Raw genomic sequence first — 23,778 nt, forward strand, 5'->3', positions numbered from 1 at the left:
TTTGAAAACGAGTATTGCTTTTATAACCCCGAAAAAATTATTTTAGAAAAAAGGTTGGGGAATCTGGGGAAAAAAAGCCTGTGGTCTCTGTCTCTTGAGAAAACACGTATAACAGAAATGCAAAAAGACCCAAGGGCCCTCCAATTCCCAGGATGCTGCTGGGTGTGTTCAGTGTGTCCAGAAAGGAGAAGGGAATAAAGGAACAGAAAATGCGGTTCTTCTACCCTTATAGACAGAACTGGTGATTTGGAAGAGAGCAAAACCCCAAGACCTGCAAAGCAGCGAAACTGGGAGGAAGCACAGGTGTCTGCAGCCAAGGGGACAGGTGTCTAGGTCATTGGAGGGATGGCACTGGACCCCAACAGACAGCACTGAACTTGGGCCTCGATTAGGTGGGGAGCGGCATTGGGCAAGGAAGGCCTGGGAAGGCGGGTGGGTGGTGGTGGAGTAGGGGGGCAGGCAGGGGTGACCTGGAGCCTCGGGATGTTCCAGAAGCCATGCAAATGAGGCCCGGGAAAAGTGTGGGGCCAGAAATCAGAGGGTCCTCCCTTTTGGATGCTTTAGAGGGCTACGAGGAGGGATGAGTTCCTGAGCAGGACTTTTGTTCTAAAAGGAGGGTTTGGGGGGGGGGGTGCCCAGAGGAAGGTCCTAGGGCTGGTCAGCTGTTTGTAGCAAGGTGACAACGGGAACAGGCAGGAAAAGGTGGAGGAAGGAGGCCCAGCCCCAAGCAACTGCACTGAATGGAGAGGCCCACCGGACATTCAGGGCTTCACCGTTCTGGGCAGCGGGCTCCTTAACGGACTCAAACCAGGCACTAGTCTCGGGGGGCAGGTGGGAGAGGAGTGGAGGGTGACCAACCATCTTGGTGTGCCTAGGACTGAGAGGGTGGCTAAGGACTCGGGACTTTCAGCTTTAAACCTCTAAGAGTCCAGGGGAGATACTAGATGAGCTGGTCGCCCTAGAAGAAACAGCGCCTGCAGTTTTAGGCAGGTTGAATTCAGCCAAGCAGGAAAACAGCACGGTAGCTACCACTCAACCAGAGCACAAAGCTGGGGTTCTCAGCCCAGTTCTGTCCAGGGCCTTGCACATTTCACTCAAGAGAGGGTTTGGCACAGGAACCACACGTCGCCCCCAACACATAAACTGGTCCCACCCCGTCCTCTTACCTCCACAGGTCCTGAGGCCCCGTCTTCCCCACCTCCCGGAGCATCCTTATCTGAGCCTGTCCCCACCTGTCCTCTGAGATGGGGGCAATCGCTAGCAATGACTGGAACCCTGCAGGCAGGCTTCCCTTCTTCAACCATAAGACCACCTCCTCACCTCAGGGGTGAGGGGGCAAATGGTCCATAGGACTCTCCGTCTCACTCTGCCTGGAAGCCAACGCTCTTCCCTGCAGACCCCTTAGCTGCTAGCTGGCTCAGCTGTCATCTGGCTCTTGCAACCAGACATCACGTTATTCTCTGCCTTTGGGACACGAAGTCCCACTGGGAAGACAAAAATGTGGTACGCAAATTGACTTGCTTGCACATTTCTGAACAGCAGCTCTGGCGGAACTATTCTCATCTCCATAATGACAGAGATGCACTTGGACATAGCAGAGAGACTTGGTCTCCCCAAGCTGGAGTTTCTCCCCTGAGGATTAACATTTCTGGGACAGGTGCAATTGAAAAGTAAAGGGAAAGCAACGAGGGAAAGAGAAAGGCCGCGGGGCAATAATTCTTAGCAACAGCAGCCCTCACACCTGAGTGTGCATCAGAACCCCCTAGCGGGCCTGGTGAAGTACAGAACCAGGGTCCCACCCCCGGAGCATGGCTTCAGTGAGTCTGGGGAGGAGGAGCCTCCCAGGGGAGGCTGATGCTGCTGGGGGAGGAACCACACTTTAGGAACCACTGTGCTGGGAGTACAGCAGCCACATGAAATTAACGGGAAGCATGCCAGCGTATCTACAACATAGGTCTTTGATGGGTTTCTCTTGGAAATCTGAGGGGCGCCTGGGTGGCTCAGAGGGTTAAGCGTCCGACTGTGGCTCAGGTCATGATCTAGTGTTCCTGGGTTCAAGCCCTGCGTTAGGCTCTGTGCTGACCGCTATGGAGCCTGCTTTGGATTCTATGTCTCCCTCTCTTTCTGCCCCTCCCCTGCTTGTGTGTGCTCTCTCTCTCAAAAATTAACATTCAAAAATTAAAAAAAAAATCTGTTGTATTAAGTCACAAAGCTTTCAAAGTCTAAGAATAAGAAGGATCTATTAATTGGGTCTTGAACAAGCTGTTATTTGTGGAAGATTCCTCCTGAGAAGCCTTTTTTTGGGCCTCCTCCTTCCCGCCCCACTCCTTGCCCCAGCTAGACGAGGCCACCAGTCCATCCACTGTGGGCACGGCATCGTCCAAGCGCACGCCCTTAGCGCCCTAGGGACACTGCAGACCCCTCACCCTTTAGGAGTTGGGGGTTCTGCCGGCCCTGCATGGAGGAGGGCCCCGACTGCCGTCACTGAGTCTGGAACACAGCAGGTATGTCATACCCACTGGGTAAGTCCACGTGAACACTCTCAAAAGACACAAACCCTCTCAGTCCACGGAGGTGAAGGCATCTTTCTCCACATAACTACGTCCAATTTGAGTTGCACTCCTATGGGTTTACTCCTGGCAGTCATTCAAGTTCACCAGCCCTGAACAAGCCTATGCTTTCACGTGGCTGCTCGAGGTGGATTCCACCTGCCTTCAGTGGGCAGCACGCAGGGCCCCTGGGGGTCTCTGTACCTGCACTGGCCAAGGCTTCGTGTTTTCCCCAGCACCCACCAGGCCCTCCCTGCCCTGACCTCTGCCACACCTGCAGTGTCTCTGACTTTCTTCCAAAGCAGTCCCTCTGTCCTTGGGTCAAAGACTAGGACAGTCCATCTCTTCGTTGTGAAAATGACCCATTTGATCTCTTACTTAGGAAACGGTCTTCTGACCCAGGTTTCTTGATCATACGAGTTTTTGGAGCCCCCGGTGCATTTGGTTTGGGGAGGCCTGGAAGCTGTTTTCAGTAAGGTGGGCAATTTTGACTAAAGGCAGCTGTCAAGTCCTCAAATGAGAAGAAACGGGAGCCAGCTGGCATGACAGGGCAACAGCTATCTGTTCTATCTGCCAGGTTTTAGTTACCAGCCTTGAAGCCAAAAAAGAAATGGGCTTCTAGGAAACAAAAGTGATGGAATTCGCATTCTGAATTCTATAACCCACCAGCTTTGCTCTGACTGGGGGCGGCGGGGGGGTGGATGCTTTAAAATAAAGGTTTTGAGCTGGAGATGTGAAAGCAGCAGCAAAAACACCACCACTGGGGTGCTGGCAGCCGCCGGACTCCTGAGTACCTCCCACCAGCCCTCCCTTTCCTCTCCCCAATTCAAGAAGTTAACAAGTGCTGCCCCTTTAAGAGCGGGAAGGTGTTGTTTTAAGGGCCTCTAAGCCCCCCTTCTCAATTTCAGCTCGGAGCTGAGATCACATCCCCCAAGGCAGCCAAGGGACAAAAGCTATTTATCAACCCATCTGATAAAACTTCCAACGGGCTGGATCTTTATCTGGACCAAACCGAGATGCACACGCATTGCAAAGTCCTGCTTCTCCAGAAGGTGGATTTCTTTTTAAAGATGACGGTCCTATTTATTTATTTATTTATTTATTTATTTATTTATTTATTTTTTCAGTTTTGGTAAGGGAACCAAATCAGCCTTTCAGCAAAACCTTTCTGTGCATGGGGAAACTGCCTTTTAAAAGGTGTGTGTGTGTGAAGAAGGAGTAGGCCACCTGGCTGCTGGACTCACTACAGAGGTGTTAATATACCGGGGCGGGGGCCCTTTGGGGCAACTGACACCCCCCATCTTGTCCTCAGCCGGGGCCTCCCCGGTGGAATCCACAGCTGGGAGCAGGTTGAGGCTGTCCGGGACGCCCTTGGGGCGCGGGCAGCTGCTGAGTGAGCTGGGCGCGCTGGATTGGGTTGGCGCGGGAGGCCCAGAAGCGGGGCTGGGGCGAGAAGGTAAACTGATCCTTTGGCCCTTACCGCTGCCAGCACGGTCCGCCCGCCCGCCCGCGCGCCCGCAGCCCCAAGTTGCAGCCAGGCCGAGCCCGGACTGCCCAGTTCCGCCAGTTCCTGAAACCCAGTTGGCTGGGAAGCAAAACAAAACAACCCAATCCCAGGCTAACTGAAATCCTTTCTTGCAAAGAGCTCGGTGGTGCGCGGGGCTGCGGATCCGCGTCGGGGCCGAAAAGACACCTCTGCGCCCCGCAACACGATGGACGCGGCCGGCAGATCCCGCCTTGCAAAGGGGGCCATTTGGCCCGTGACACTGGGTTTATTTGTATTTTTAGCAAGAGAAAAGTGGGTATAAAGGGTTTAACTGGCGTTTCCAGGCTGTGAGTAGCATATGGCCAAAATGAAATAAAGTTTTATGAAACATTATAAAGAAAACAGACCGGGGATTTAAGTTTCGTGCCTTCCCCCTCCCCCCGAAAGGGGGGGGAGGGAAAAAAAGTAAAGAAACTGGAGCGTTTGGGAAGGAACAAATGCTTCTCTGTGGAGTTGGTCTCCCTTCCCCCAACAAAAACAAGAGGTCCGGGCTCGGAGGAATTTGAAAGCAGCGATCTGCCAAAAACATTGTGAAAAACTATGGGGGATTCATTGGAAACAGATGGCTTTTTCAGCTTTAATTCTGAAATTCTCTCCCTTTCTGACACAATAAAAACAAACAGGGGGCGACGCGGAATGTTATCAAACAGGAACCCGGGCTCGCGGGAGCCCAGGCCGTGGGCATCCCCGCGTGGGCCGGCGCGTGGGGGCGGGACGGCGTCCCGGAGGAGGGGGCGGCCGGGGACTCGCCTGGGACCTCCGGGGCGGCCCCGGCTCCACCCCTGGGCACACGGCAGGTCTGCACACTGGTGGGCGAGCAGCGGGAGAAAGTGCCCCCTGCTGCGAGTCGGTGCTCCCCAGCCCACCCCACCCCTCCTTCGGGGCCCCTAAGGGGCGCGTCCCCGGCACCCCCTCTCCCGCAAGGAGGGAGACGCCCCCGGCCTCTGCGACCTCCCGGCTCCCTCTCACTGCAGCCGGGGCGGGGGCCTGCCACCTCCTCGGTCCCCTCGGGGGTGCATCGCGCCCTCGGCGGGGCGCGGGGGAAACAAAGACCAGTGGAGACGGGAGGCGGGGGTCCAGGGGGCGCCGGCGGATTTCAGTTCCACTGGCTCCCGGACGCGGGGCCGAGCGCAGCGACGAGGCCCGGGGAGCGGGCCCGGCCGGCCATCCTCGCGCCGGGGGCAGTGCCTTACCTGCGGGGAAGCTGCAGAGAAGGAAGGCGAGGGTCGGCCAGAATCCCAGGGCTGAACGTCCTGCCCCTCTCCCCATACCCATCCATCCAGCTCGGCCTGTTACCACTAGCCTCTCCCTGGAAGAAGAGTTTAGAAGAAAAGAAGAGGAAAATCAATCACGCTGCGGAGAAAGGGCAGCCTCGCTCCGCCGGCGGGAGCAGCGAGCCGGGAGGCTCGGTCCCCCTCGGCCGCGGGCGCCCGGCGCGCCCCCCCCTCCCCGCGCGCCCCTCCCTCGCCCTCCCTTCCCCCGGGTCCCCTCCAATGTCGGCGCGGCCCCGCCGCCCCAGCCGCCGCGTGGCCCGCCCCCTCGAGCTCGGGTTTCAGCGCGGCGCGTGAGGGGTGGGGTGGGGTGGGGGGCAGGCTGGGCGGGGACCGAGGCGGCGGGGCTCCGACGCTGGTCGCGGGGAGCTCGGGAACCCGGGCCCGGGGGCGCAGGGCGCGCCCCGGCTCCCCGACTCCAGCGGCAGCCCAGGCCGAAGAGGCCCAGCCTCCGGACCGCCTGCCGAGAGCCCCCCTCCCCCATCCAACCTGTAAATATCCAACTCGGGTAGACACTGCGCTTGCAGCCAAACCCCAGGACCCCGTTTCCAACCAGACCGCGTCCAGAAGCCGCCACTGACACCCCCTGGTTCATTGTTCTACTCAGATGGGTCCCCCATGCAGGGGGCCGAAAAATCCGAGGGTGTCCGGGATGGCCCGCTGGGTCTCAGCCACTAACGCACCTCGCGGCTCCCTCCCAGATCCCGCCGGGCCACCCACCCGGCCTGGGCTCAGGGCCTCCGGCATCCCCTTCTAGCACCTCGCTGCCTCGCCAGTACTTGCCCTGGCTGCACTCCAGAGTTGGGGGCCTTCGAGCCTGATGGAGGCGGCAGGACGGCTGCCACCCCGGAGGAGGTGTGGATACTGCGGTCCCCGCGGTGCACAGGGCCCAGCCGCCTGGGGTTGCCAGGGCAAGGCCACCAAGGCCGCTCCTGGGAGGGCATCAGGGTGGTGACTTCCCTTAACTCGGCCGCTTATTTTTCCAGGAGAAATATGTCTCCTTCCTCCCCAAGGTTCCCTAGGACCTGAGGCTCTTCTGCCTCTGGTTGGGATATTTAAGCGACTGGCAACCTTCCCTGGGAAACATCTTTTGGACGGAACACAAATAGGCCAGAGCAAGTGTTTTGAGTCGAACCAATTCCCCCCGTGGCCCCCCCTCACCTCTCCTCCAAGCCTACTCATCTGGTTCTTTGAGGGGGAAAAAAAATCTGAATTTTTATCCAATTCTGATGTTTCCCTTAAGCACTATCGCAGTCCTCACTCGCAGACGGCCACACAGGCTGCAGGGCTGCTTGGGGCGCTGCCTGCCAGGAGGGCAGGTCTGGAGGAGCAAGCTTTGGGCAAGGGGAAGAAAGCCCTAAGTCCCTGAGGTCCCACGCCAAGCAGAAGTGCTTCTGAATCTGGGATCTGCAGACCAGGTAAGAAAGGGGACTGAGGTCTCTCAGCCAGGTATGTCATGGGACAAAAGGAAGCTGTCTTTCCTTGGCATTTCCAAATGCCACGAAGGTACTGCTCACCTTTAACGTTATAGTGCCGCGGCTTTTCCCCCAAATAGTTAGCTCTCAGCCCAACAGGCTCTAATTATCCATCGCTCCCCCAAACTGGGGTCCACTTTAAGCCCTGATTTGCAAAACTACTGCAGTTTTGCCCAGTGAGAGCCCAGCAACCTCACGATCCAGGGCTCTGATGGCATTCCTCTCCAGCGGGGCCTGTCCTTGGGCCAGACCTAAGGATTCAGTCCACAGAATGGTAGGATAACATTGGCACACGGGGGCAGGCACGGAGCCAGACGGCACAGAGGCACCTTTGAGGTCCATCAATGAACACCGTTTGCTGGATTGTGCCTTTCACGGTTAGTTCTAAAGCTTCTCACTAATGAGAGAGAAGGGATCCGTCAGCCATCCCCAGCAGTGAATTCATCGCAGCTGCTGTGGCAACATCTCCCGTGGCAGATAGGCTGTGCAGCCTTCAGAAGACCTCAACGCAAGCCTTTCCAACACGGTCCTGGCCTGAGGGTAGACCTTTGGAAGCAGGACTTGGAGCCTCTACACCTCAATTTCTTTGTCTGTAAGGGGCAGGCTGATAATATTGTCACCCAGCAGCTGCAACTGAATACAGTCTGGGAGAGGCCCTGGGAACTCCCCACAGTTCCTGCTCCAAGACTGGCCGCCATTTTGTGAGGACATCCAATTCTTACGACGTAAGCAAATAATTTGGGAAAGGGACGCAAAGGACTTCTTTTCCTCCTCACGAGGAGAGATGTGTGAGGCTGATTTTGGACATCACCGAAGTGGAGATTTGGCTTTTACATAGTTTAGACTATCAAGAGAAATCCAGCCCCCAGTAGAGCAGTATGGGGTTTTGCTGACCTGGAACAATCTGTCTGTACTGGCCAAACCAACCAGCTTATTGACAACTCCCCAGGTCTTTGCAACAAGAAATCCCTAAACCACTGGGTTAAGGAACTCAGCACTTCATTCGCCACAGAAATGGACTTAACTCAAAGTGTAGCTGACTTCATACAGACAGTTCCCATTATAGAGTCTGACCACTTATGGGTTCTCCCCTAGGTTGTTCTCTGGGCTTCGGGTTAGAGATTTTCCCTTGCACGGCTCTTGCTCCCTGTTCCCCAGCCCTAGCTGTGGAGGCCCCAGCACTGAACCCTTCGCCCCAGCCCCATGGTCCGGGCAGTGGGGCTGTGGGGGGGGGGGGGAGGGGAGGGGCACGGGGCTTCTGAAAGGCAAGGTTCTGAATAAGGCTAATGCCTCTCAGGAGTGAGGGGTGTCAGGGACTCTAGCTTTCCCTGCCTCTGGGTACGGACAGGGTGTTCCCAAATCCAGGGTCTGAGTCATCAGTCAATAAATATATACTCAGGACTACTGCATGCCAGTCCCTGGGGGCTAAAGAAATAAGACAGGTCCTATCTTTGAATCACTGGTAGAAACAGACGATAGAGGAAGGTGAGGGGTGATCGGCCAACCGCCCGGGGAAGGCTTTACCAAAAAGATGGTGTGTCCTGTGAGTTGTCTTGAAGGATTCATTTTTAGTAAGAATGACAGCAACTATGGCCAAGGTGTCCCTGTGCTGTCACATTATGTCCAGGGCTGGCTAAGTACTTTACATTTCTAGACACTTAAAGCGAAGGTCATTCTAGTGTCATCCTCATTTTGCAGATGGGGAAACTGAGGCTGAGTGCAGTTAAGTACTCACCCAATTATTGGCTAATAAACTGTAGAGTGGAACACACCAAGCCCATGCCTGATGTGCTCTATGTGCCATTAATTCCAGTGATGCAAGCCCGCACTGGGCTTAAAGTCAAGGCTAGACAGATAACTTAACAATCACTTTCAATAAAGCATAACACAGACTCTGACAGCAGAGACACAGAACACAGGCGCCAGGGGCCTCCAGCCCAGACCCAGGTGCAGGGTGGGGAGAGAAGTTTCTCCTAGTGTGGGAGAGTGCCGGGGGAGATGGTGGGCGAAGGAGGGGGGGCAGGGCAAGGATTCCAGGTGGAAGGAACATTCAGTATAACATGTACCAAGGTGTGGCCTGCCTGAGGGGCTGGAAAGCTTGAGGATGGCTGTAGGAGGAGACTAGGCTGCAGAAAGACAGAACAGGAGCCTGAGAAAGCTCGAGAATGGCCAGCACAGGCTCTGAGAGGGTGTCCATGTTTATCGCAGCTGGAAGCCCCACCTGAGGTCTCAAGAAGAGGAGAGACATATTCTTTTGGGAGACCACTGTGGGGGCTAACCAGTACCACTGCCCAGGACCCATTCCAGAGCAGCTGAATCTGCATCCCTGAGTACAGCCTGGGCATCAGCATTTTTAATGAGCTCTCCCAGGTGACTCATGTGTAGGGATTCGCTAGGTCTGTAAGTTGCATCACGCTTCATCAACCCTGGGTGCACATTAATACTCAGGCTGAGTCGATCAGTTTATCCTCTTGGATTTAAAGTCAAGGCAAGGCAGAGAACCTAACAAGTACTTTCAATAAAGTGGTGACTGGCACATGACCCAAGCTGACCAATCAGAATCTGTCCTGAGACTGTTGCTATGGGGGAGCCGCATCCTGGTCTCTGATCCCTACATGATGAGTCTGCGGGTAGCAATCTGATGTGAAGGCCAGTGTTGATGAGTGTTGCAGGTGGAGGATGTGTCTGCAGAGTTAGCGTGCTGTTTTTACTAAAATCGCATTTTATCTGGTGAGCTTTTCTGGGACGGTTGGAGATTTTCAGGGCTCCCCATGCCACTCTCCCTGTAGCTCCTCCTCCCTGGTCCGGCTACGGGAGACGAGAGAGTTCCTCATTTTGCCGAAACTGGTTTGATTTAGGTTTCTCTCACTTGTGTGCACAGACTCGTAACAAGGAGGAAGCTGATGGCCCAGCACTGGTCCCAAGAAGTATTTTCACCAACCTCACAAGCCCAGGGATATGTCGTCAATAGCTCCCAACTCATTCGTTTACTGGAAGAACTTCTTGGGTCTACTCCCATTGCCTCCACCCCCTACCTTTGAACAGATTTTGCTTATACCAAGTCTTGAGGAGCTCGGTTGGTTTTGCCTACAACTGAGGGGGGGACCCACTCCTCTTTAATCGAAATAAAACTTAATCTCAAGTTCCTATTTCAGACTTCAAGGGCTCCCGTGGGTCTGGGGTTTGATGAGCTAGCCCTTGTTCACTCTCTCTCTAATGGTGCTGAGCAGCCGGAGCTGGTGTGTTGCATTAAGAATATGCATATTGGGGCGCCTGGGTGGCGCAGTCGGTTAAGCGTCCGACTTCAGCCAGGTCACGATCTCGCGGTCCGTGAGTCCGTGCCCCGCGTCGGGCTCTGGGCTGATGGCTCGGAGCCTGGAGCCTGTTTCCGATTCTGTGTCTCCCTCTCTCTCTGCCCCTCCCCCGTTCATGCTCTGTCTCTCTCTGTCCCAAAAATAAAAAACGTTGAAAAAAAATTAAAAAAAAAAAAAAAAAAAGAATATGCATATTAAAGGGGCGCCTGGGTGGCCCAGTCGGTTAAACAGTCAAGTGTCTGGCTTTGGCTCAGGTCATGACCTCACGGTTCATGGGTTCAAGCCCTGCTTCAGGCTCTGTGCTGACAGCTCAGAGCCTGGAGTCTGCTTTGGATTCTGTGTCTCCCTCTCTCTCTGCCTCTCCCCCACTCACGCTCTCTTTCTCTCTCAAAGTAAATAAACACTAAAAAAAAAAAAAGAATATGCAGTTTATGATTGGCTGAACGGGGAGGCAAAAGCACCCCCATGGGGTCGGCAGGCAGGAGTTCCCTCAGCACCCAAGCTCCCCGCTTTGGGCAAGTGAAGCCCATAAAGTCATTTTGATGGAAGGTGTAGTTTAAATAATGTACAAAAAGAATTAGAATCGTGAGATGTATTGCATACAGGCCCCAGAAAGAGTGGGATGGTGGGGTGCACAGTGGGCCAGGCCAGGGGCATTCCCTCATCCCAGATCGTGAACAGGAGACAGACAGTGGGGTGGCAGGCACTTATATATAAGGGGGTGGAGGTGAAGGTCACTAACTCTTCTTTAGGCTCAACTCTAAGGGTTATTTCAAAAGGTACCCTGGCAAAGCAGGAGCTTAAGGCAGGAACCCTAAACTTGAGTCCTTACCTGAATGTCCACAGCAGGGTTCTCATAATGTAAAACGCAGCAACTCAGAAAAACTAAAGTTGGTTTTCTCATCACAGTAACTTCCAAAGTTTTATAGACTTTGACCATATCATCTTTGGGGTTTCATCTTTCCACCCTAAAGCTCTTAAAGAACAAAGCAGCCCAGCTTCTCAAGGAAGTCTTCTACCTGGGTGATTACTTAACCTTTCTACAGTTCTGCGGTATTTTTCTCTAGGGCAAAGTCGTAAAACCGCCAGGTTTGGGTACAGCCCAGGGAGAATCCTATCTTTGGCTTAGCTCCCAATGCCATTTCTGAAAGCATTTTAGCACCTTCTGAACACTGGGTCCTGCACGATCGTTATCCCACAAACATTTTGCAAAGACCCCCAAGATCTCATTTTGGGGCTATCAACAGACTGGACAGAGTCCATTTTGCTATGATTTGGATATGTTCTCCCATATCCAACTGAGGCCTGCCCCCCGCTCCCTGCCCGAAGCTTAAATATGCATTTGCTTGCTAACTCGTAAGCTTGTCCTCTAGCTTATCCACTATTTGTTTTGCCATTTGTTTCCGGACCCTTCAATTCATCCACAGGCCTGGAAGCATCTGAGCATTCGCTCCTTCAGATGATCTATGGACATTTAAGCTAAGTCTGGGAGCACCAGCGATCCTTGGGGATCCCCACGGTTTATAATTCTTCATCCAGAAAAGTACCTGATTATCCCATCTTTTGTTTCCTGTCTCTGAGGACAGTTCCAATCTGTGGTGATTCCCCCCACCTTCCCCACCCGGCACATTCTGGAGCGACTTAACTATTGCGAATGACCCCCGGGGTGGAACTTAGTCGGAAGGAATTTTGAAAGTCTAAACATAATTCATCCCTGGGTTTCTCCCTCGTCTCCGGGCCTGTTTCTACCTCCTCAAAGAATGCTAATAGATTTCTCCGGTTTCATCTTCTCTTTTCAGGAAGTGTGCTGTGCTCTGTCCAGTTCATTGGGACTTTAAAACGTGCCTGGTGATATTACTTTCTTAGTATATGTTCCACAAAGTGGCTATGAAAAGGGCCCCTTCCTAGATGGGTGGGCTCCCTTTGTGGGCAGGGAGACCAGGGTTGTATGCCCTTGGGCGCAGGCCCGGTGTGGAAGCTCAGTGCGCATTCTGGCCACCAGGACGTGGCTGCCATCTTTAATTACCCCTGCTCCGCTCTGTCCAGATGGTTGGGGGTTGGTGGCCATAGAGTTTCCTTGACCTGTTTCCATGACGATTTAGGAGACGGCCTCTGTTTGCTTCTCTTCTTCCCAAGCATTTGTGAGTCTCAGACTCTGGCAGGGAGGGACCCCTTCCCTGTAGATCTCAGAATGTCTTAGTGTCCTCCTTCTTTGGCCCATCTTGTTTTCTTCGCTTCTGCTGCAGGCTTCCTTTCCTCTCCGTGTGCTTCTGTGCTGCCTCCCTTACCACGAGGGATGCTTATTCTTGGTGAATAAAATGGAGAGATTGTACTCCAATATTTTAGTGGTGTTTTGAAATAGAATTTCCTGACATTCCACCAGCTCTCTTTAGGAACTGAAGAAGTATCTCACTTTTTCTTTGGATTCTTTCTTATGACTTTCATACATGAGCAGATTTTATTTGCTCTTGGACATGGCTTTAAATGTACGTGATCAGATCAGTAACACTGTCTTCCCCCACACAAGGGAGATTCTTTTTATTTATTTATTGTGTTTCTGTTTTACTCACTCAAGGAGCACTCACCAAGTACTTGAACACTCAGCTCTGGGATTGGGGGGGTGGCGGTGGTTGGGGATTCTCACACGAGCAACAGACAGTCCTGGCCCCCTCCTGGCAGCCCAGGGGAGCAGTCAGGTGTAGAGACAAATGATTTCCACTACCATGTGCTCAGAACTCTGAGATGGGTGTTGATGCGCTTTCTCCGTGTCTCAGGAGCTGAGAGCCCTGCATCGATTCCCCGTCATCCTTACTGCACATCAACTAGGGCCTTTACAGAACGGGTGAGTGTCTCAGAGTTGGTGTGCGGGGGCGGGGGGAGTCTCTGTCAGGAACTTCCTTAACAAACGGGACCACCGACGGCAAAGATTGGTGACATCCACCATTGCCATCAGCTTCACCCTGTCTGGAACACCTTCTGTCAAACTTCCGCCTGTTAGGAATCTACACAGACTGTCCCATGGGCTGGCATTTCCACTCATGATTCCAATTTCGGGAACAGAGCCTGGAGCACTGGCTGGGCTTGGGACATCGGTATGGAGTGGCCCCCTTAGAACCTCCCGGAAACTCACCCCTGATGGTAGGCATGGGCACAGTCACTGTGCTGGGAAGATATACCAGGAATTTTTTTTTTTTTTTAAAGAAAATGCTAGAAGGAACAAATTTTCTGGGCTTTCCATTTCCTTCTGTCTAGCATCAAATTTCGTAAAAAAATTCAAACAGCAATATAGGCACATGATCCAAACCAATCAACTTCCTGTCAAATGAAATTAGGTGACTCTCCCTGGAGGCAATAACTATTAACAGTTTCATGTGCATCCTTCTAGATATTTCCATGCGCATGTAAGCACATATAAAATCAGCCTAGCTCATTCGCTATCATTTCGCCAAGAACGATTAGCAACCTTCTGACTGCTCTCTCCCAGTAGGTATTTCCTGTTAAATAGTGCTGTGAACTCCCCCATCATGGTAGGAGCTAAGCAATCAGAGAAGAACTGAGATCACCAGCCAAGGAGGATTGACAGATGTACGTACAGACAGATTGTATCCTTTCCTCTTCCTGGACTTCGATTCCCGTTTAAAGATGCTTATTCTGTCCCCTGTCATTTGGAAGTCAGACAACTCACATCTACCCCCACTTACACTGCGGAAGGTCAGTAACCTGTCTGAGGTCACCCAGCTGGCTGGGTGGCAGAGTGGGGTTTGGGTGACTCGCGGCTGTCACACTACCTCTGCTGAGCTCACCAACTCCTTCCCAGGCTCAGCGACGTCACGTCTTCCCTCTGCCTCTCCTAACCCCACTCCACCTTCTGTGTTCATCTTCTCGCTCAGACTCCCTCTGTGTCGTCTCTGCCTAACCCAGGCTGGGTTGGAGCCCTCCTGATCGCCTGCTAACAGTTTCTGGCGGTGCATTTCCATGGTCTTTGGATTTGAGCAGCCCCTCTGCCTTTCCTCGCCTCTCTTTCTTGACTTCTGGGTTTCTCAGGAAACGCTTGGAGAAGCCAACGCGTTTTCTTTTGATCCGTCTCCCACTTCTCCCTGCAGGGGTTACAAACCAGTGTATAACTGGAGTGTCACCTACGAAAGTCTCGCTTCCTATTGGGTCTCGGGACTGTGACTCTGGCACACACCCACCATCTGGTCCACAGCTTACAAATTCTTCTGCCCACAAAGCCAGTATGAAAATGATAGCATTTGTGAAGTGCTTAATTGTCAGTGTCGAGATTGAGGCTTTCTAGACATTGCAGTGGATCTGGGGAAAGAGAGAGACGGGGCATTTGGGGTGGCTCCACCTCTAACTTTGTGGCCCCTGAATGTTCTGTCCTGTTTCTGGACCCCCAGACGCCATTGCAATCTGCAGAACTGTGGCCTGGCCGCCCAGGAGGGGTCTCTAGGGATCCGGTCAACTGGTGTTAGCTCTGTAACTAACTGGCTTTGCCTACACCTGACTCCAAGGAGCCATTCTGGGGCCTCCTCTGTCACATTTCTGGGTTCCCCAAGTAAAAACGTGGCTGAGCAAATTCTTCAGCGATAATCCCCAGCAATTCTACCCTACACCTGAAACCATGCCTTCCGAACATGGAATAACCTCTTGTTTTAAAGAAACTTTTGGGTAACCATACCAAGAAACACCAGGTTCCTGTAATGGAGAACAGACCACCCAGTGTTTACTTCTCCCCATTCCAGAAAGTCCTGGGGAGAATAACCAGCTTGGAACCATTTATTCACCAAATGGCAACTGTCTGAACTGACAGGGAGTCTGTCTCTCTCTCTCTCCACCAGCAGAAGGCTGGAGTATTTGGATTAATGAACAATTTGGTGCCAAGCACGAATACCATAGACATTTAGCAATAGGAACAGATAACCAAGTTATTCATCAAATTCAAAATTGTTTAGAATGGCTAATGCAAAGCTGAAATACCGAAGATCCCTGGATGATGGGAGGTGGGGACGAGCGCCAATGCAGAAGCAAGAACAAATGTGTTGCTTTATGTGACAGCCTCCTCCTCCACCGTTGTTTTCTTTTTTGCATTTGTTGGAGGCTTCACTTGGACGTGAGAGAGTCAATACAGCCTTCTGGCTAAGAACATGCCATCTGAACACCGACCCTTTACATCTGTTAAGTGGGGATAGACTTTAGCTCCCACAGAGGGTTCTTGTGAGGACGTAAATGAGTTGACACAATATAGACAGACCACTTAGGACAGATGCCTGGCACAGAGTAAGTGCTGCTAAGTAGCTGACAACATCACAGACAGGAACCATTGTCTGGATTATAACAGAGTGTCTACTGTGCACCCGATTCTGCTAGAGTCTTCGTACATGTGGGAACTGGGGGGAAATCTGCAGAATCCCCCAAGCACTCTTGGATAACCTTGACTCCTGGGTGGGTTCTAAGTGCATTACTAGTTATATGCAAGTTCTGTTGAGCAACCACTAAAACACAAAGTCTCCCACATAACCATTGAGTCATCTCAACCGTGTGGCGGGCACAGTTGTCTCCATTTCACAAACGAGGGCACCGAAACTCTGGGAGATTAAGTGATTTGTCCAAGGTCACTAAGAATAGCGAGGGCAGGGAGAGCCTCAGAACCTGGCCTCGTGATGCCAAGTTCAGTGTTTCCCCACCAAACTACAGCTGCTTCACATCTCTTCTCGTGTTCACCTGGCATTTACTTTTTTCTGTTGGTCAAATAATATGCTCCATTTATAGAATGGTGGGTCATGTGTTAGAAATGAGAGTATGTCTGGAGATACGCTGTCTTCCAGAAACAAAATTTTCAAAACGTTTTCAGAAAAGAACAATTTGCCTGAACAATCTCCCCCTCCCCTTTAAAGATTTAGGAAGTTGAAAGAGTTATAGAATTCCTTTCCTTTCTTTAGGATACTAAATGGTATTTGGGGGGCAAGTTTTCATAAAGTGCTTAATTGGATGTAGCCTCTGAATGACAGGTAAATATTACACAACAGGATATTTCGATAAAACTATCTATAGTCTCAATTCATTGCAGTCCTTTCAGATAACAAGCCATTCAGACCGTGTCTCCAATTCAAAGCCGGGCGGGCTCCTGCCCCTAGAGATTGGTCACTGACCCAGAAAGGCAGGCCTTGGGCGCCATCTTGGCTTGGGTTTGCTTTGTCCTCATTGACTCCTGGCTCAGGCTCAGGGGAGGTAAATATATTTCTAACTAGGCCTGAAGTCTGTAGATTCTGCCAATAGCATCCATTTACACATAAAGAAATCAGACACGTGGACTTTAGGGATCTCCTTTCTTTTTCCTTTTTTTTTTTTTTTAATTTTTCTTTTTTCTTTTTTTTTTTTTTAACATTTATTTATTTTTGAGACAGAGAGAGAGAGCATGAACAGGGGAGGGTCAGAGGAAGAGGGAGACACAGAATCCGAAACAGGCTCCAGGCTCTGAGCTGTCAGCACAGAGCCCGACGCGGGGCTCGAACCCACAGACCGTGAGATCATGACCTGAGCTGAAGTCGGACGCTCAACCGACTGAGCGCCCCAGGCGCTCCCGGGAATCTCCTTTCTTAACATGCTCTTAGCAGAGGAAAATAAAAGCAAGCTAAAACCCTCACAGCAGAGAAAAGGGTGGCATTGGCTTTTCCCTACCATATGCTCTTGAGATACGTGAAGATACAAAGCCGAATGTGTGCTTCAGGATAGGAAGGTAAGCGATTTTGAAGTCAGTATTCTGAATATCAGACTATTTTAGCGGCACAAAAGGACATGAAGCGCCATAAGTTAATGTCCCGTGATTCCCTTGTTCTGAGGCAAAATGACCTAGCAAACTTAGCAGTGGGGGGGTTACTGGTGGGTCCGGACCTGTGAAGAGATGCCATCGTGAACCTCATAATGTCTACAGGTAAGCCTGGCCTCTGCGCTCTATATTTCTTGCTGTTTTGCGTCTCTTGCATAAATGGAAGCCCATCTGGGAAAATGCAATTGCATTTAAAAAGTCTATTTATTATTTATACTCTACCGCTTTCCATAACGGATATTAAATTAAATGTAAATGAAAGTACACACCCAAATTTCCAAACCCACGTTAAATCGTATTGTTTCCAAGCTACCAACTGGGTTGAGGAAACCCTACAGCGTTTATGGCTCTGTGGGGGGGGATACGCATTTCCATGTGCTTTTCTGGTATGAATCTGTCAAATGAACCCTTGTCAAGTGGGGCACGGGAGGTGAGCCACAGTTCAACGACAGACCGCAGGAGAAACTAAAATGGAGACGTTGATTATTCACAGATCTAGACAAAGCATGCCGCATACCTTGAGGGGCCACGTGGGGTGGTCAAGGGAGGGTGCAGGGAGAGAGGCAGGACTGGGGCTCATGCCTTTATTAGGGTCCACGGTAGAGCGTTTGAGGGTTTCTGTGCTGAGGCTAGATCGGTCAATTCAGACCAAAAGAGTGGGCTTCTGGGGAGCCCCGTGGGGGTCTTTTCTAAGGGGTGCATAAAGAGAAAGGCCTGGGAGGTGGGGGAGATGGTTTATCACGGGGGCCGTGGGGGACGTCATCAGGAGTTCCATTTGCTTGGGACTCTGTGGCTGCTATCTAGGGCATGCCCTCGCACGAGGGGGCTCTGGTCAATTTAAGATCCCCACAGGCCACGTGGCCAAAGCAAACGGCTGCAGAGACCGTAACACCACGGAGTAGCCTAAAGTCTCCGAATCCAGGGGACATATTCTTATGAGAGCAATCCGTTCTCCAGGATGCCACTGACAGTGTCAGGAGCTGAAAATGGGCACTGGCAGCAAATCTCGAAGTCACTTTCGCCCAGCAGATGTCTTCTGAGCAAGCCTCTTTGAGAGCCAGTGAAACAGCGTCCCGGCAGGGGGGTAACTAGCAACATCTTGGGATCTCACGAGAGGATCAGACTCTGACAGAGGATAAAGCTTTGTGGAAGTGTGTGGAACAATGCGGTATTATGGTTTAAAAAATTGTTTTTCAATGTTTATTTATATTTGAGAGAGAGAGAGAGAACGAGAATGAGTGGGGGAGGGGCAGAGAGAGAGGGGGACGTAGAATCCGAAGCAGGCTCCAGGCCCCGAGGTGTCAGCACAGAGCCCGACGGGGGGGGGGGGGGGGGACTCAAACTCACAAGCCATGAGATGATGACCTAAGCGGAAGCGGATGCTTAACCGACTGAGCCACCCATGCGCCCCAAGGTATCATGGTTTTTAAATACCTGACTGGAGGGAAGAGATCCACGTGGTACAGATCAGTGAAACGTATCAAAAACTAGCAGGAGACTGAACTCTGAGGTAGAGCGTCTGCGTTGTGGCCGACAAGGCTCACCACGAACGTTCAGGAGGCCACCGGGGCAAGTCGTTGTACGTTTGTGCGTTTCCACCTAATCTCGTTTCAAAAAGTCATCAGGGAGAGAAGTCCTCACAACTCCAAAAGAGGATGAAAAAAATAGTCTGTGTCCATCTTCAGAGGAACAGCATACTAAGAATAAAATAACCGTACTGAGACTCTTATCGAGGACTTGGCCAGAGTATCTCTGCTCACGAGGGCACAAGAGCTGAGCATTACCAGGAAACGAGCCAAAATGTTGCTGTCAACCAGGCAAAGACCCGGAGTGGGAGAGTTCCCGAAGATGGAAAAATGAAACATACAAAGTGGCAGCCACAAGGGCTGGTAATTACTAAGCAATGCCTCACAGATGCAAATCAGTAAGTTTTAGGGCATTTTTCACTCCTATCTGCTGATCTCTGCTATGCCCCGTGGAGGACACAGAATCTACAGGAATTGGCCTTGGTCTACCAGACAGATGACAGAAGCTTTTGTTTTCAAGTTTTTGCCAGATTTCCAGACTCTGGCAAATCTAGTGTCTTGATTCTAGAAAGTTCTTCACCTCGTGGTGTTGCTTTAAACAAACAACTGGAGAACACGAAGTAAACTCAAGCAGTAGTTCTGTAATTTTTTTCTGCATAAACAGTGTTTGCTACACTTGAGTTCTTTACTGTAGTAATCTGGATATAATTTTATAGGTCAAGTAAGTACGTAGGGCATTTTTACATCCATCAAGTAGAAGTGCCTTGAAATTTTTTAAATGAGGCTATAAAAGATATTTGCATTTGCTTTGTTAATTTCTGCCCAAGTTTCAAAATTTCTTCTTCTTGCTGCCCTGAGAATTATAAAAGATTTCACATCTCACTCAGTAGGCATTCTTGCCTCGACCCCTAGGCTCTAATATGATACTGCATTTTTTTCCCTGTAAAGTTTATTTATTTTGAGAGAGAGAATGAGAGAGAGAGAGAGAGAGAGAGCACGTGAGTGGGGAGGGGCAGAGAGAGAGGGGGACAGAGGATATGAAGCAGGCTCCGGGCTCTTGAGATATCAGCACAGAGCCCAACGCGGGGGTCGAACCCATGAACCATGAGATCATGACCTGAGCGGAAGTCGGACACTTAACTGACTGAGCCACCCAGGCATCCTGATGCTGCGTTTTCTACTCATAGGGTCACACCTGGCTAAGAAACCGGGGATCCTTTTAAAAGATGTTTATTTGTCACCAAGGAGATCGACTTCTGCCTGACCATGTATGCGCACTCAGGTGAGACAGTCCTTAGTTTTTCCACTGAAAGGAAAAGAGGCTGAAAATGCACTGCCGTTGGGTCAAAATTAGGAAAACAGGAGTCTGTCCTTTGAATAGGGCTGGATACCAGGCAGGTGGGAGAGTCTGGAGCCTTCCTTCTTCGGGTTAAATTTATGTTAAGTCTGTTGAATGAATAAATGATGCATGTTGTTTGAAAACCCAAGCCATCCTCCGAAAGAGCCACAGAAACACCACTGATGCTGAAAAGTTATTTGAACTTACCTTTGGGTTATTATAAGTCAGGTTCTAGAACAATGATCTTTATGGAGTAGTGCCTTTTCATTTCACAGAACTAACAGATTCACATGAGCCTGCACTGGTTTCTGGTAATCCTAGTTTGTTTATGTTCGGTTTCACTTGGGGATATCCAATCTTCCCTGGATGGCAGACTTCTCAAGAGATCGGTGATCATACCTCCTGAGACATGACTGAATTTGGGGACCACACGTGGGAAAAGCAAATGCTTGAATTTAATTCATTTGGCAGCAAGGTTGAAGGGAAAAAAGCACTTTAAACCCGCAGAACCTGGGCTATACTTCTCTGGACATCCATTTCTCTAGCGAGATCTAGACGCCATCACTGGTCTGGTGAGCATCACTACAACAATGGCTGGAAAAAACTTCCTGTCCCAATGTCAGGGATGCTCAGTACCTATCATTTTATTCTGCATCTTCATCTAAGAGTTCCTGTATTTGGCCCCACATGGGGTGGCTGGCCGAAGGGCTGGGACAAGGGTCGTATTAAATAGGAGCCTCTGATGGCTCTACTCTGTATGATCACACACACTGGGGAGGCAGCAGTCACACCTTGTAAGGCGTTTCTTAGCAAAGGTCAGAGAAGCCCGCCTTGAATAAGATGCCGGGTCACTGCAAGACCCTTTGTGTCACAAATCTGGTTATTAAATAAACGCCTGCAAAGGGAGAGACAGCATGGGGGGAGGCAGAAACGCCACCTACCACTCTACATGTCTATTTAGAATGTAAGCACCTGTCTTTCACCTGGAAGGGAAAAGGGAGGGGCAGGGCTCTTGTTAAAAGGAATCTGGGAGGCGCTTGGGTGGCTCCCTCGGTTAAGCTTTCGACTTCGGCTCAGGTCACGATCTCATGGTTCGTGGGTTCGAGCCCTGCATCCAGCTCTGTGCTGACAGCTCAGAGCCTGGAGCCTGCTTCAGATTCTGTGTCTCCCTCTCTCTCTGCCCCTCCCCTGCTCATGCTCTGTCTCTCAAAAATAAATAAATGTTAAAAAAAATTCTATCGGGGTGCCTGGGTGGCTCAGTCGGTTAAGTGTCCGACTTTGGCTCAGGTCATGATCTCGCAGTTTGTGAGTTCGAGCCCTGCATCGGGCTCTGTGCTGACAACGCAGAGCCTGGAGCCTGCTTCGGGTTCTGTGTCTCCTTCGTTCTCTGCCCCTCCCCCACTTGTCCTCTGTCTCTATCAAAAATAAATAAAATGTAAGAAAAAATTTATTTTTATTAAAAACAAAAGGAATCTGGGACCTTCCTCCCCATCACCACCACGAAGAGGATCTCAAGGGGGCAAGGGTCTTCACCGCAGGGGGACCACCGTGCTGTTCTACAAGGAACCAACCTATCCTTTAGAATAGGGAGAAGCCGGCTGGCGTGGCTAATATCCTCTGGCCTGTAAGGTGGCAGCAAAAACGAGCCACAGAGAACGTGGAGCCCGCCTGGGTGTGTGGGTGCTCCACCCAGAGCCTTTGTCCGCTCTGCTGGTCAGGCAGCAAAGTAATTCCCTGTTGTTCCCAGGAGATCATGTCCCTTGTAAAGGGGGCCTGCTTGTCATCTGCTGCAGCAGTGGAACTTTCAGAAGCCCTTTGTATGTGTAAAAAAAAAAAAAATGCTATTCTGGCCTGGTCTGCAAGAGGCCCTTTCCCACTTCTCCTTCAGCTGTCCTCGGTCAATCTCTTTCCTCGGGGTCACGGCTTGAGATTCGCCTGAAAAATCACTCCTCTGTGACGTCCTGGAGAAGAGCAAGGTGCGCGCATGTTTTTTCCCCCCCCTGCGACTGATGCCCGAACAATGGGTGTCCACCTACCGGAAGGTAACATTTTCTGTTTTTGCTGGAGGACCCTAAAGCCAGATGGAGAAGGTGACAGATCTCCTCGAGGTGCCAGCCTGCCACTCGGCACAACCTGTAAATCTGTCCCTTGAGCTTGGCGCACTGAGCTGGGGGTGTCGGGGCGTTCCCGCTCACGCAGACTGTAGACACACGGATAACTAGGATAACCACCCTTCCTGGGAGGGCTCAGCCCGCTCTCTACCTGGCGCTGGAGTCCCGTACTTTGAAAACACCCAACTTCGCGGCGAAAAGGAAGGCGCGGCTTACCATTTCCGCTAGATGGCGCGATTTCCCCTACTCCGCCCTCGAGACACCCGAATTGTAAAATAAATACAACCCCAACGCCTTCCGAAACCACAGACATAATAGCAACTCGCAGGCTCCCATTAAAAATCTCAATTTGGGGGAATTGATTCTGCCCCGGAGCAAATCTAATGCAATTACATTAACAGGATGCAATCAAGAATTGCAACTGAGCGCCCCTCCCCGCCCCCCGCTCCAACACACGTCGGTCCTCCGCCTAAATACACCTGTCCCCCTGTTTCAGCTAGTTCTCCCGCGTGAGCCACGGCTCGAGCCGGGCGCGGAATCGTCTCTGTGCCCCGCCCGTCGGGCCCACCCCTCCACTTAGGAACGCCGGGGCCACTCGGGAGTCCGATCCCTTAGCACTGAACCCAAGTCCCACACCTTCCTGCATACAGATGCTCCCAGTTCAAAGGACCGCTGGGACCCGAGCCCAGAAGGTGCAGCACCGACGCCCCCCCCCCCCCCCGGGGGCCGGCGCTTGTCCCGCGGCTCTGCAGCTGGCCTAGGCAGCCAGGCGCGGAGCTGGAGGAGGGGGACCCGGGTGAGTCGGGCCAATGGGGGTTCACGGCGGGACATCCCAGGGTGCGCGGGCCGGGCGGTGACCGCGCCGGAGAAAGGGAGCTCCCAGCCCGCGCACGGTGGAAGAGACGCTCGCCGGGTCTGTCCAAGCACGCGCGCTGCCGGCTGCCCGGGGAGAGCATTTTAGGAAAAAAGAGCAAAGACTAAACCACAAAAACTTTACTGCTGCCAAGAGCTAAAGCGATCGAGGCGCAGCAAAGCTCCAACTGTGGACAAGACGGGAGCAAGAAGAGACGCGGGGCTGGAGAGGACCCGCAAGTGCCGGCGGCGCCTCGGGGATGTCAGGGCCGGGTCCGCCCCGCTCCCGGCCCGCGCTTACCTTGGCGGCTGCATGAGCCCCTGCGGCCCGCGGGGGGTGGGGGGGTGGCGCTGGCGGGGCTGCGGGCGAAGAGGGGGTGCCGGAGCGCAGCTCGCGGGCCCCGGGGCAAGGTGGGAGGGGCTCGGCAGGCGCTGGTCCCCGCCGCCCCGGCCGGCTCAGCACCGGCCCGGGGCGCGCCGCCTGCTCCCGGGCTGCATGCCTGCGAGCGCCTGGAGGAGCCGGCCCGGGAGCCAACCGCTAGCGCTTCCCCAGCCCAGCGGCTCGGGCGGCGCAGCCCGCGCTCGGGAGACAACTGCGGAGTCGGGGCTGCTCGGGCCCGCCCCCTCCCTCGCCCGGCCCCCGCCCGCCGCCGCCGCGCGCGGCGTCGAGAGGTTCGTTTGCGCGCTAGGGGAGGGGGCGGGCCGGGCGCCCCGGGCGCGGGCGGGGGGCGAGCGCGGGCGGGAGAAGAGGTGGGGGCGCGTGCTCGGCTGGCCCCGCCCCGGCAGCGGCCGCACCCTCCGGCACCAGCACCCGCACCCGCACCCGCACCCGCATCCGCTGGGTGGGTGGGGGGTGCGCACGCGGTAAAGTCAAGGCTTGCGGGAATGCACCGGTAAGGGGGGCGCGGGCGGCAAGTGCGGCGACCTCGAGGCGCCTCCAACTTTCCAAATTTCCCTCGTGGGTGC

At 52.6% G+C, this 23,778-nt stretch overlaps 1 protein-coding gene across 2 annotated transcripts in view; it reads right to left on the reverse strand.

The window, feature by feature from the left end:
- The window catches only part of RGMA (repulsive guidance molecule BMP co-receptor a), a 45,527-nt gene extending 22,176 nt beyond the window's left edge, over positions 1–23,351 (reverse strand). The window contains exons 1-2 of one of the 2 annotated variants that reach the window (XM_042940468.1): positions 23,114–23,351; positions 5,289–5,404 (exon numbers count right to left, since the gene is read on the reverse strand). In XM_042940468.1, the coding sequence (XP_042796402.1) occupies positions 5,289–5,404; positions 23,114–23,127 (130 nt within the window). In that variant the 5' untranslated portion in view covers positions 23,128–23,351. Of the gene's footprint in view, positions 1–5,288; positions 5,405–5,700; positions 5,770–23,113 lie in introns of those variants that run through there. The other variant, XM_042940469.1, reaches the window with a different exon arrangement.
- Between the last annotated feature and the right edge of the window lie 427 nt (positions 23,352–23,778).

Source organism: Panthera leo, chromosome B3, assembly GCF_018350215.1.
Source record: "Panthera leo isolate Ple1 chromosome B3, P.leo_Ple1_pat1.1, whole genome shotgun sequence".
In the NCBI taxonomy this organism is placed as follows: domain Eukaryota; kingdom Metazoa; phylum Chordata; class Mammalia; order Carnivora; family Felidae; genus Panthera; species Panthera leo.